Source organism: Dipodomys ordii, unplaced genomic scaffold, assembly GCF_000151885.1.
Source record: "Dipodomys ordii isolate 6190 unplaced genomic scaffold, Dord_2.0 Scaffold17, whole genome shotgun sequence".
In the NCBI taxonomy this organism is placed as follows: domain Eukaryota; kingdom Metazoa; phylum Chordata; class Mammalia; order Rodentia; family Heteromyidae; genus Dipodomys; species Dipodomys ordii.
This window is the reverse complement of record NW_012267233.1, coordinates 4455705-4470041: the sequence shown is the minus strand read 5'-3', so window position 1 is coordinate 4470041 and position 14337 is coordinate 4455705. Positions and strand designations below refer to the sequence as shown.

General features: G+C 39.4%; 2 protein-coding genes across 3 annotated transcripts in view; one reads left to right on the top strand and one right to left on the bottom strand.

Moving 5' to 3' along the window:
* Nudcd1 (NudC domain containing 1) overlaps positions 1–4090 on the bottom strand; it is a 46086-nt gene extending 41996 nt beyond the window's left edge. Inside the window, exon 1 of the mRNA XM_013012470.1 lies at positions 3498–4090. Within this exon, the coding sequence (XP_012867924.1) occupies positions 3498–3615 (118 nt within the window). The 5' untranslated portion in view covers positions 3616–4090. The remainder of the gene's footprint in view (positions 1–3497) is intronic.
* Eny2 (enhancer of yellow 2 homolog (Drosophila)) overlaps positions 3933–14337 on the top strand; it is a 16972-nt gene continuing 6567 nt past the window's right edge. Inside the window, exons 1-4 of one of the 2 annotated variants that reach the window (XM_013012474.1) lie at positions 3933–4018; positions 5548–5624; positions 9219–9289; positions 11651–11725. In XM_013012474.1, the coding sequence (XP_012867928.1) occupies positions 5557–5624; positions 9219–9289; positions 11651–11725 (214 nt within the window). In that variant the 5' untranslated portion in view covers positions 3933–4018; positions 5548–5556. Of the gene's footprint in view, positions 4091–5547; positions 5625–9218; positions 9290–11650; positions 11726–14337 lie in introns of both variants that reach the window. The other variant, XM_013012473.1, reaches the window with a different exon arrangement.

Genomic DNA, 14337 nt, shown 5'->3' with positions numbered 1-14337 from the left:
CTTGAGCCACAGCACCACTTCCAGCTTTTTTTTTTCTTTTTGCTTATGTGGTGCTGAGGAATCAAACCCAGGGCCTCAGGCATGCAAGGCAAGCGTTCCACCACTGAGCCACCTTCCCAGCCCTCCTCTTCTCTTTTCCAAGGTTAATTCTCCCATATATGTTTGCAATTCTACCTCTTATCAGAGGTAATATCCTTTCTCCTGGCTCCCCTTTTCCTTCATTTAACTATGGTGAAATGTTTCTTTGTCTCTGTCTCTGTGTGTATGTGTATGTGTGTATGTGTGTGTGTCTGTCTCTCTTACACACACACACACACACACTTGCAAATATGTACATAAAACACAAAGAAACACATTAGAAACAACTAATAAGTAAAATAAATGAGACAAAATTACATTAAACAATAGCCTCCAAGAACTAGCTATCAGGCAGTGAAGACTAGTGATCCTTAAAGAGACCATAAATAATGTGAACCATACTGTGTCCCAGGATATTGCCTTGAAAAATTTCCAGGACACAACACAAAGAGAAGAAACTGAGGTCAAATTTAGCAAAATCTTTAAGTTGAAGATACTGATTTTAAAATCTGTAGCAGAAGAGAAAGCTGCCCAGAAAGAACCTTGGAGATATGAAGAGGATTCCTCTCAAGGACTTAACCAGTACCAAGGTCATGTGTTTGTGGAAACCATCTGAGATTAAAAAAAAAAAAAAAATTTGAAGCTGGCACTGGTGGTTCATGCCAGTAATCCTAACTACTTAAGAGACTGAGATCTGAGGATCCAGGTTCAAAGCCAGCATAGGCAGGAACATCTATGAGACTCATCTCCAATTAATCACCAAAAAACCAGAAGTGACATTGTGGCTCAAGTGGTAAGAGCACTAACCTTGGATGAAAAGCTCAGGGACAGCGCCCAGGCCCAGAGTTCAAGCCCCAAGACCGACAAACACACACACACACACACACACACACACACACACACACACACACTTCAAAGGATTAGATAGTACAGTGCTGGTCACAACAGGTTAGGAAGGAACTATGCCCAACAGATAAAATAAAAACAAACAAACAAAACACATAATTTATGGAATACTGAGCATAGCACACAGGTCAGTCTTGCCTTGACAGCATTTACAAATATCCCCAGTCTAAGCACCATTCTAGAGCAGCCCAACAAAACATAAAAGCAAGACTCAATGAAATTAGTTTCCAAACAATTGAAATATATTTCCCAAAGAGGTCAGGAGATTTTAAGAATGCAAAAATATCCTCCACTCACTCAACTTATTGAATACTAGTATGTGTCAAGAACTAAGGACAGCATAGTAAGAGAAACACCATAGAGTTTTCATCGAAGTCCCAGTATAATACCCATCAAATAAACATAAAATTAAAAGCTACACTTACAGTCTTGTGATAAGAGGGAAGAGGTTCTAAAGTGAAATCAGGAAAGCTGTTAAGGAACCTACTATATTTTAGGAATGCAAAAACTATGATTTGGATGAGAATGTAGGTACCCTAATTTGGAACTCGGGGCATTTATGGATAAATTGGATGAGATCTAAACAAATGCACTGAAAATAACTCCAACAGGAACAATTATACAGATCTGCACTAGCAGTCCCAATTTTTATACCTTCTGGAGTATCCTTTAGTACAATCATCCCACACTGAATCTAGGTTTGATATTTGACTTGTTTTGGGGAATGGCACAGTAACAAATTTGAAGTAAACAGCACTTACGTGCTGTTATGTGCTAGGGCAACAAGCCTGCACTAGCCTGCTACTGGATGAGTCAAGTGGAGATCATCTGAAATCATCTTAAACAGGCAGAACCCCAACATAGGACAAAGTCTAGTCAAAAAGAGAACTGCCTAGCACACCCATAAATGAACCAAGATGCAAGAACGAGCTTTGCCAGAACTAGAACAACCACCAAGCTGACCTGTAGATTGGTAAGCAACAATAATCCTTTCATATTGAACAACTAAATTCTGGGTTTGGGTTTGAATGCATTAATAACTAAACATGGTAGTATTGTTATTTGATTTGGAGACGAAAACAAAACAAAAATCATTTGGAAGAGGAAAAAGAAAGAAAGGAAATGAAAGGCATCTAAAGAAAGTTCATCTTCTCTCATGAGTCAACTCCAGTTTGCCTATCCTTGCAAGTTCAATGAGAGTATCCACTCTTTCAGGAATCTTTCTCGGATTTCTACAGGCTGCTTTAGGAAAGACGCTCAAGTTTTACCACTGCATGCCGTACACATACTGTTAGCCTTTCCTTCTCCATGTTCTTACCCAGTCTGCCCACCTTACATCTTCAGCAAAAAAGCAAAAGCTGCCTTCCCCAGAAATCAGGTGACACAGACTTATACCTAAAAACGGGCGATGCAGGTAGTTGCCAACTTCAAATGGCATGAAGTTTTCCTCTCCTTTGTTTGTTCAGCTACAACTGTAAATGTTAACCCTTTCCACAACAGTGTCCCACATGAACACAGCCTTATAAAAATGTGCTGTTGCCCCTCCCAGCTGCTACTCTCTGCCTACCTGCTACTTCTCTTTCTTTGTATTTGACCAAGTGTTTGAGTCATTTTCGTGGGGAAGCCTTTCACATTCCTACCACTGCCTTCTCACATTATAATTATTTAAACTTTTCTTCCTGTTATGTAATACTCACCTTGATATCCTCAAAATGTATCTCGACACTGGCCTGCGATATTTCTGAAGTTAATCAACAAATTAATAAACACTTGTTTGATACAGTAACACGTACTGACCCTGACCAGTATTTCTCCAAGTGTGATCTACCGACAGGCATCAGAATCAGCTGGGGCCTGCACTAAAAAGTTCGTATCTCTGGCCAGTCATGAAAATAAAGCTGCACGTAGTGAAAACAGGATGGGAACATTCCAGCCAACCCCACACAAACAAAACAAGCAGAAGTGTTGTGACTAAATCACGCCCCCTCACAAACTTCGCAGCGATGGCCGCGAGGGCACCCGTCCTGAGGGTCGCGGGACCTGGACACTTGAAAATGACAGAACTGGAATGTAGGAGAATTTATCTCACAAGAAATGGCTCTGCGTCAGAGGAAACAACTGGGGACTGACCAAGGAGGCGTGGCTTTTCAGGGAACACGTTTATAAACGAGGTGCTCGGAGTTGGAACAAGGTCCAGCACTTTCTCCCCAGCAGGGCCAGGCCAGGGATGCGCAGACTGACAGCCGGGGCTCAGGCAGCACAGCCGCGTGCCAGACCTCTGAACCCGACGGGCCAAGAGGAGCGGGAGGACGCAAAGGGGGGGCTCGCGAGGGTCCTGGGATGGACACCATTCTGCAGGGACGGCCACCCTGGGTGCACCCCGGCGGGGCAGGCCGTAAGGGCGGCCACGGTGACCCTGCTTGCCCTACTCAGAGAGAAAACGCGGGAAAGGTCAGGGGGTGCAGCGGAAAGGGGGGGGGCACCCAGGGCCTGGGGGAGCCGCCACTTCCCACCTGCGTCAAGCTCCAGCTGATAACACGGTAGCGGCTCGAGAGACAGCTTGTAACCCTCGAAGCGGGGATCCAGCAGAGGCCTCTTCACCTGTAGGGAACAATTAGCCGCCACCTCCATCGCTGGCTAGAGTCTCGGCCAGAGAACTAACAGAGCTCTGGTTGAAAGGTCCGCGCCGGCTCCGGGAACTGAGGCTGGGGAGCCGGCGTGGTTCCCATCCCAGCACACACTGCGGCGCAAAGTGCATACCGGGAAGTGTAGTGTTCGTGTGAGGGAGGGGGAGCGGACGCTGATGCATTCGGGGCTATGTAGTTTTCTAAGGGCTTGTCGCCCCGGCATGAGGGCCGGATCTGGACTCACTTACCCAGAAGACTGAGCGACCGGGAGGCGGCCCGCGCTAGTTAAATTCTCACATTATAGGCAGAGTGGCCAGACCCCGCCCCGGAAATGCGTGTTCTAGGTTTCTGTGTGCTTAGGTGCCCGAGCTACTGAGGGTCTAAGTCCCGGGCAGTCGAAGAGTGTGGTAGGTAACGGTCGTCAGCGCAAGGGTCATTTCGTCGCTGGGAAGGGACGGCCCTCGCCCGCGGTGATGGTGGTGAGCTATGCCCGTGGTCCTCAGGGCCGGGACCCGGGCCCGGCCCAGGCTCCTTTTCGCTGTACTGTCTTTGGTTCGCTTCCCCGACCCGCGCTCGCTCGCGGGCCTGTAGGGCTCTCCGACTGGGCGTGCTGCTGGAGTTGGCCTGGAGCCAGTCCTCGCTTTGTTTTCTGGCTCCTCCTCCCGCCTCTCCAGCTGTCCCCGCCTGGGTGCATTTTCCCGAGAACGTCTGAGCGGGGAGGGAACCCCTAGCGCCCGGGTGTTTTTTTGTTTGTTTGTTTGTTTTTGTTTTTTTTTAACCAGTGACAAAACTGAGGCCTTGAAAGTATTAAGTGACTTGTCCAAGGTCACGATCTGGATCTGGGGGGCTTGAGGCGAAATCAAGTTCAATATTCTTGCCGTGGAACTGACGAGCTTTTTGTAGTTACTTTGAAAAATGTTAGCTTCCAGTTTGCAAAGGCAGAACATTTCCTACTTCTTTTTCAACCTCCCTTCCCGATTCCCTATCCAACCCCAGCCCGCCCCCCCCAAACACGCGCGCACACACGCACACACACAACTCTAAAAAGTCACACACACACGCACACACAACTCTAAAAAGTCTTTGTCAGTTTGACTTGGGACGGGAGATAGGAGATAAGGAGTAGTGTCGAGTTAGTGACAGATTAGATGGGGAGAACTTTAGCTTATTCCAAGTTTTATTTACACTTTTAAGTAACTTGAATGTCCTTAAAACACAAGAATTCGTTTGAGAGTTGTTTCCTCTTATCCCCACCCACAATAAATGTTTTTGATAACATAGCTGGTGTAGCCACTTAATGCAGGGTACACCCTAATGAAGAGTAAGGTACTCATTCTTAGCCATTTCCCTGTTTTTTGTCTTTTTTTTTGTTTTTTGTTTCCTTTACTAATACCGTCTCATCTTTCGTTGATATTTATATTATATGGCTTCCCTGAATTTTGAATGTACCTAAGGTGCAGAAATGGATCAGCAGTCAGTTCTGATGCAGTTCAATAAAATGGGGCTTCAAGGGTCAGAGAACCCAGAGTTCAAATTCTGCTTTCACCATTTTGTATCTCTGTGCCTCAGTTTTCTCATCTTTAAAATATAAGTTATGTTAATATGTAACAGTGAGTTTGGGGATTAAATGTAATTTCAAAAATAAATTTTCAGCCCAGTACAGGCACTTAAATGTTTACTAAGTGTTAAAGTGATACTTAATATTATCTAAAGACTCATTAATAAAGAGCACATAGGGGAAAGAAATAGTATATTGAGTGTTGATATGTTATCTTAGAATGCAGCAAATCATATTAAGAGTAATGACATTGTTAACACTTAAAATTTATCACTCTTGCAGTTAGTAGAATACTAAAGTGTTAGGGTGCTTGCCTGGGAGATTTAGAAAAAAGTGATTTGTAAATTTCTGTATCTGAAAACACTTATTGATGTCTAGGTTAGCAAGATGAACAAAGATGCACAGATGAGAGCAGCGATTAACCAAAAGTTAATAGAAACTGGAGAAAGAGAGCGGTAAGTAACTAAAATTGTGTTAATAAATTACGTTTTATAGTTTTTAATAATTATAAAAATCTAAATGTCAAGAAACAAAACATGTTAGTGGAATTACAAAAATTGAGATCATTAATAGTTTCTATTCCTGACTTTTATATGAAAATAGTTTAGATCTGTTCAACATTGCAAAACTTAAAAGGATGATTTAGAAAGATAAGCAGGAAATGACTATACTCAAAACATGTATAATAAAGAAAAAAATGCCAATGAGCTACAATTGAAGATATGTTCCCCAGGTTTAACAGGAAGGAAACATGATAGACCCAGTTTCAGTTACCAAATTCTTTTGGGGGTGGAGGGGCTGGGTGTGTGTTGATAGTGGGACTTGAACTCTTGGCCTGTGTTCTTCCTTGGCTTAATTGCCCAAAGTTGGTGCTCTACCACTTGAGCCACACTTTCACATCTAGCTTTTTGCTGGTTAATAGGAGACTCTCACTGACTTTTCTACCAAGGTTACAGGCATGAGCCACTTCAAACTTTCTGCTTTTCAGATAGTTTCCTACGTTTTGTCCATGATGTCCATAATCTTTAAATCCTTCTACTTTCTCCTCTCCGGTATCTGTGATTACAGGCATGTGCCACTATGCCCAGCATCAGGCTCTCTTAACCTTGATCATCACGTGCCATTCTTATTCCAAAATACTTTTATTTCCTTTATTTTGAGCAATTTTTTCTTCATTTGTAAGAATTTTAAATGATACAAGATTGAAGAATTTAAAGATTTTAAGAATTTCCTTTTCAGAGAGTCTATTAAAACATTCTATTGTAGCATTTAACCATATTACATTTTAGCTTACTATTAGTTTTTTCCCTCCATTTTATAATACTAAGTTGCAAGGCAGCAGAGCATCTAATGCTATGCCTGGCATCTAACTGGCCAAGTTAATATTTGCAGAATAAATTTAAAAGTACAAAGAAGTGATTGGAGAACCAAAAAACACAAAGTAACAAAGTTTAAAAAATCTTTCCATTTTTACTTGTGGGTCAAGTTAATTGTGTAAGATTTCAGTAATAAAAGAGATACTGGTATAGAAAGGAGTTCTCTAAATCAATAAAGGAGAAAATGTTCTAGGTAGATGGGACAGATTATATACACTGAGCGATAATGAGTGGGACTACAGAATAAGAGGAAATGAGGATAATATGAAAAATGTAGCAGACAAGAGGAATGTGTATTCCTATTTTAAGTCAGCATTCTTTTGCTTGGAAAAAAAAGAAGCAACTCAGATTAGCTTAACCAATGGTATTAAATACATAAGGTTTTCAATTGCTTCTTTTATCATCCAGTATAAGTACTCAAAAATTGTTGTCAAAATATATTTTTCTCCGTTTTTCCCTTTTACTTTATTTTCAAACAGAGCCTTCTCACAAGTGACAGAGAATTGCAGTTCAAAATTTACATTTTACCAGATCAGAGAATCTTCCTCTGCAAAGGGCCTTGCATGATTACTGTTAAACTTAGGTAATAAATGAGTTAGAAGACCAGCTTTACCTTCCTCATACTACTGTCACTAGAACAGTTGCCCAGATCAATACACAAAAGGTTTTGGGGGTTTTTGTGATTGTTTGTTTCCTGTCAAAGGGCAGTGAGACAGTTGCCAGGGTTTGCAAAAACATCTGTTGTTGACTTTATTCTTAGATGTTGGGAGTTACATCATTTATACTTGAGGAATTTTATTTGCGACTGTTGGGGATAAACTTGAAAAGGTCAAGATAGATGGCAAAAAAAAAAAAAGGAAGTAGAAAATTATTTGGTGAGTAAAAATGGAAGAAGAAGAATGGAAAGGAGACCTTAATTTTAAAAAATAGAAGAAGAAACATCCTCTGATTTTAGGAAGGATATATCTAGAGCAGAACTATGGGTTGACTGGAAGGACAGTGTTGTTAATGATGAGTATAGGGAATTATACTCATTATTTGTTTGTTTTGGGTTTTAATTTATACAGCTGATGTTACTGAATTTCTGTTATGGGCCATACCTTGTTTAGTGTTATAGATAGAGTAGTAAACAAAATGGAATTTGTGCTTTCAGGAAATTGCTTTTTATCTTTTTTTCCATACTGAGGTTTGAACTTAGGACTTGGAAGTGCTCAACTCTTTGAGCCATACCCCAGCCTTCATGAATTGTAAACTTCTAATGGGAAATCATAATAAATATGTCAGGTAGTGATAAGTCCTAGAGAAGGAAAAAAGCATGTAAGTGGGACAGTTGATACTTCATACAGTTAAAAGCCAACAAAGTCCCAGGTTTTGAATTTGCCTAGCATTATTGAGTTATATGTGGAAACTAAGGAAACTGCATATGTTGTATGAGGGAGAAAGAAGATAAAATCACAAGCACATAGCTGGGTGCTAGTGGGTGGCTTATGCCTTTATTCTGAGCTACGTAGGTGGCTCAGCTCTGAGGATGGATGTTAGAAGCTAGCCCGGGCAGGAAATTCCATGAAACTTGTATCTCCAGTTAATCCCCAAAAAAGTTGGAGGTAGAGCTGTGACACAAGTAGTAGGTAGAGTGCTAGCTGTGAGCAAAAAAGCTCAGGGAAAGTGCTTAAACCCAAGATGGGCAAGAAAAAAAAAAATCACAAAGCATAATTGGGGCGAAGTCAGATCATCAAGGTTTACGTAGGCTGTAGTAGAGACCTGGCATTTTGTTTTAAGTAAATTGGGGAGGCACTAGAGGATTTGGTGTAATAAGTGAAGAATAAAGTACACAAGGGAAGAAGCAAGTGATTGGGTAATAATCTGGACTCTACTGTGAACTAGAGTATTAATAACAGAGATGGTGAGAAACATTTAAATTGCAGTTAACATTTTAAATCTGAAACCTGTAGTATTTACTCATGGATTAGGTATTACAAGGAGAGTGGAGTGAAGAATGCCCAAGATCAAGCCCAAGGAACCAAAGGAATAAGGTCATTTTGAGAAAAGCAAGAGGAGTGGAAGAAAATAGAAAGCTGGATATGAGCCCTAATGGTACTGAAAGACCTAAGATGTAATGAAAATGACACATTGTAGATGTCTAGAAATATCAAAAGAAACAGTTTGCAGGCAGAGAAAATCTGTTTGGGATCTGATACATTAAATTCAGAAATGATTAATTTGAGGATTTATAAGGGTAGGTATGACAAAACAAAATGTTTTATTGATTCCATTAGTTGGGACTATACACCAATATTTTATCACTAGAAAGAAAATAATGCTAATAAAAATTATAGGCATGCTAATAACTGAGTTATTAAAATAAGGGGAGTCAGTCTGTAATGGTAGAGATAAGGCTCTAGCAGTTGTACAAAATCCACAAGATTTTTGAGAATTGTAGCCTCCCCATTTAATTTTGTCCCTCATGTTAGGCCCAAATTTAATTCAAAACCCTGATTTAAGTGACTTGCTTAAGATCAAAGAACTGATAGAACCCAGATTAAGCTTCAGTTAAAGTCTTGAAATTGAAAGGCAGGAAGTTTTTAATTGAACAGTTGTATCTTTGCTTCAAACATTCTTATCCATAATATTGTACATTGTTATTTAATTTGAAAAAAAAATTTTTTTCAACAGCCTCAAAGAGTTGCTGAGAGCTAAATTAATTGAATGTGGCTGGAAGGATCAGTTGAAGGCACACTGTAAAGGTAATCAGTTTTACTTAGAAGATAAGCTAGTTCCATTGCTTTGAACTGGGTAGGTTGGGGGTTAACTAGAAAGAAGTATAATGAGCATTTTAAGGTATGACTTCTCAAGTATAAGTGTAAAGAAATAGAATCTTACAATAATTTCTTTGTCAGTAATATATGTAAACAAAATAAGTTTTTTAGAAATCTTTGTTTCCCTTAAAACAAGTAAGGCCTGACCACTAAGATTTCTCTGGCATCAAAAAAGTAGAATCCTGTGTTTTCCAGTATCAAGTATTCCTAATGTGTTTTCATTTAATAAAAAATTAATGGCTGGAGCTTGGCAGACTAAGAGGAATTTGTCTCTCCTGTTTCTGTTACCTTGAAAAAAATCATGTACAAAAGCTTTTAGAGAATTAATGCTTATTTAAAAAACTGCTTGTTAAATTCCTGGATATTGATGATGGTACCACTTGATAGATTCACGTATCACTGAGATGAGCCTCCTTTCTGGATCGGTTTTTGGAGTAGTGGAATTCTGATATTTTAGGGGTACTGGGAGTGTTAACCCTAGGATTTGAGCTTCCTAGGGAGGGACTGTGCTGCTTAAGCCACTGTACATGAGCCCTTTTTGCTTTATTTTATGGGATAATGTCTTGGATTTATGCCAGAGCCAGCTTGGATCATGATCTTTCTGTTTCATGTTTCCTTATATCTGGATTGTTAAGCTTATACCACCATCCATTTATTAGTTGAGATGGAGTCTTGTGAATTTTTATTCAGGCTGGCCTCAGTTCATGTTTCTTCCTGAGCTGCTAAGATTTTAGGCATAAAATACCACACCCACCTAAAAATTCTGTATATTTTCATGTATCCTATTACAATGGCTTCTATGAATATAAATAGTAGAGACTAGCCTGGGTGCCTGTGGTTCATGCCTGCAATCCTAGCTGTTCAGGAAGTTGAGATCTGAGATCTAGGTTTGAATCCATGCTGGCAGAAAAGTTTGAGTCTACCAAAAAAGCCCAAAGTGGCTCAGGAACAACACCCAGGCTCTGAGTTCAAGTCTCAGGACACACACACACACACAAAAGCCCAAAGTGGCTCAGGAACAACACCCAGGCTCTGAGTTCAAGCCTCAGGACACACACACACACACAAGCCCAAAGTGGCTCTCTGAGTTCAAGCCTCAGGACATACACACACACACACACACACACACACACAAGCCCAAAGTGGCTCAGGAACAACACCCAGGCTCTGAGTTCAAGCCTCAGGACACACACACACACACACAAGCCCAAAGTGGCTCAAGAACACACACACCAAAAAAGCCCAAAGTGGCTTAGGAACAACACCCAGGCTCTGAGTTCAAGCCTCAGGACACACACACACACACACACACACACACACACACACGAAAGAGAGACTGACTGTCACTAACTGTGAGAGGGCTACTGGCATATTAGGAAGCAGCACAGATTTTGAGCTCCTACAGACTTTTAATTGTAAAGATGAGAACTGAACCTTTTGCTGGTGGCTCATGCCTCTATGCCTGTAATCCTAACTACTCAGGAGGCTGTGATCTGAGAATCACAGTTGGAAGCCAGCCATGGCAAGAAAGTCTGGAGAATCTTACTGCCAATTAATCACAGACAAAGCCGGAAGGGGCATTGTGGCTCAAGTGGTAGAGTTCTAGCCTTGAGCAAAGGGAGCTCAGGGACAGAGTGCAAGCCCCAGGACTGACAAAAAAAAAAAAAAGATTATAACTGGATTTTAACTCATATTCAAATGAGCTATTTGAAAATTTATTGCCTCTCCCTTGAAGTAGAAGAAATGTCTACTCTATTAGATTTTTTGTGATTATTGAATATCAGTTAAATTCTATCCTACGTTTGTTTTGGCCTAGTCCGAGAAGGAAAAGGAGCAAAAAGTAGTTCTACATTTTAACCTAAAGCTATGGGATCAGAAGTTAACGTCAAATAATAGGGTTTTTTGTTTGTTTGTTTGAAAATCTCCACACATAAATTTAAATATATATATATGTATAGTACATATATTTAAGAAGAAACTTTACAGATAATGTTTAAAATGTTGTTAATAGTTTCCAGCTTGCTGCAAAAGTTAGATTTAAGTGTTACCGTTCAAATTTATTTGAAGTGTTACAGTTATTTGAAGTGTTGCAGTTACAGGTTATTTCACTAGAAGATGAATAAACTTATCATTTTAAACTAGAAAATTCTTTAAAAAAAGAAGTGTCCTCTTTTTTTTTTAAAGACCAATTTACACTCAAAAAACATGATTTTAACCCTTCCTCTATGAAAATCTTTCTTACAGATAATGATTTTAAATGATATGATTTGTTTTTTGCTTTTGCATAAGAGGTAATTAAAGAAAAAGGACTAGAACACGTTACTGTTGATGACTTGGTGGCTGAAATCACTCCAAAAGGCAGAGGTAAGGAGTGCAAATTGTGTCAAAGGGACATGTGCTATTGACATTTATTGTTACAGTCAAATATTCTTTCTGTTAGGAAAATCACTCTATAATGATTTGGGTGCTTACATTGCTTCATACAAGAAGAGTTACAGTTGTCTGCCTGCCTCTCCCACAGTTCAAGTAATGAATGAGATAATAGATATAACACTTGTCTGTACTCTAAAACATTATACTATTTTAAATTGTCATGGTTTAGACAGGTATTTCTTTTAATGCAGGATTTTATAGATGGTAGTATCAAATTAGGAATTAACAGGTAAGGCCTGACTCCAATATTTAATAATTCAGAGTTTTACTCCAGTCCATGTGTCATTGTTCCACTATCTCTTTCCTTATTAAAAATAAATGAACGTGTCTCTCCTTGAATGTCTAATTAAGGATTTAGTGATTCTATAACTTCATGTTCAGGGTAATCCATATTTAAGACTCACAATGCAGGTACTTTCTTGGTTTATCTCTTTAATGTCCTACTTACAGAAGGCAAAGGAAAGATAGGAAATAGTAATAGTGATAGTATATAATAAATACACATGATCAGAAGCCACATCACTGTCATTTCTGATGTAGTGACATTATAAGTGACCAAATATGTTTGAAAATTACTATGGATCACTGATTTCCTGAACTGCTATCTACTGATACAGAACTACAAACATCTGTGGTCCTCTATGACAATTTCTTAAAGCTTGTTTACAACTTCAAAACCTGCCTGTTTTCTTCATGTCTAAAGAGAAGAAAAAGGAAAGTATTTTTTTCTTACAAATATATATGTAAGAATTTTTTCTGCTTTTTTTTTGTAATTCTTCACTTGTTCACATTGTTTAGAAATATGTTGTATGGGCTATAAATTATCCTGTACTGCTTCAGCATCTGTATTTTGTATACATCAGTGTATTGCAGCTTCTCTGCTAGAGAATAAGCAAAGAAAATTTTCCTGTGAATATTTAGGTATACTTAGTTCTTTTACTGTCAGGCATAGACATATTTTATTACCCTAAGATAAAATTAGTTTTTTAGGGTCTAGTTTCCTGAAGTTTGTACACATTCATAACGATGAGTAAAATTAGGATGCAGAACTGTTTTGTTACCCATAACACTTGCTGAGTTTTTTATTGATAGTCACATCTTGCATCAAGACAACCAACCTGTTTTCAATCACATTTTAGTTTAGAACTTTTTCAGAGGGACTAGAGGTAGAGAACACCTTCCTGTCAAATGTGAGTGCTTGCTAAGTTCAAGTCCCAGTAGCATCAAAAAATAAAAAATAAAATCTTAATCATATATATTGGTTACATTTCCTCTGAACTTCATGTAGTCTCCTTATAGGTGGACTTGAACTAAACAATGTAAGGAATATCTGCCTAACTTGGTTTGTATGCCTTTTTTGTATGGTTCTTCTCTCTACCATGGCTTGAACTCGGGGCCTGGGCACTCACTGTTCCTGAATTTCTTTTGCTCAAGGCTAGTGCTATACCATTGAGCCAAAGCTCTCTTTATAGTTTTTTGGTAGTTAGTTGAAGAGTCTCATGGACTTTGCTACTGCACTATCTTTGAACCTCAGTCCTTGGATCTCAGCCTCCTGAGTAGCCAGGATTACAGGCATGAGCCACTGGCACCCTGTTTACTCTTTCATATTCATGGCTGGTGCTTTGCCACTTGAGCTACATCTCTAGCCTGACTTGTATTTACATAATTTTTTATAGAAATATTGAATCTGTATCTCGTGTTCCTTCCCCTAGACAATATTAGATGTTTATACTTAGATTTTTTTCTTTCATTTTTTGTTGAGTATTTTAGTACAAGCTCATAGGTCAAAATTAAGAAATTATTAATGTAACTTGTTGCAGAATTTTACATTTTTGCTTGCTCAGAATATGTGCGCTCATTATTTCAGTTGACAAATTACCTTTCAAAACACGTACCTCCACTAGCCAACAAGAATGACTTTTTTCTCAATCATGTTATTAACTGTAGCATTTCAATCTGATTGATGAAACGAGCTATCTGGAAGCTAAGATTGAACCCATCATATTTAAGACCTGTTTCTTCTTTCAAAATCATCTTTGTTCATTTTTTGGGGGGGGGTCAGGTTGTGGGGCCTGAACTCTGGGCCTGGGCGCTGTCCCTCAGCTCTTCGGCTCAAGGCTAGCGCTCTACCACTTGAGCCACAGCACCACTTCCAGCTCTTTTCTTTTTGCTTATGTGGTGCTGAGGAATCGAACCCAGGGCCTCAGGCATGCAAGGCAAGCGCTGCACCACTGAGCCACCTTCCCAGCCCCTCTTTGTTCATTTTTGTTATCCTATCCTATTCTATAAGATAGTGTACCAATTTTCTGTCTTTTTGAATTGTTTATCTTGATTTATTATAAGATGTTGTAAATCAAATTTGTCAATTTGGTACAGCCTGTGTATTTTTTTTCATTTTTTTTATATTTTATTATGAAAATACTGTACAGAGGGTTTATAATTACATGGGCAAAATAATGAGTACATTTCTTATCAAGCATTGTAGCCTCCTCCTTTGTTTCCCCTTCCCATCCCTTCCCAGCCTCCCCTCACCCCTCCACCCA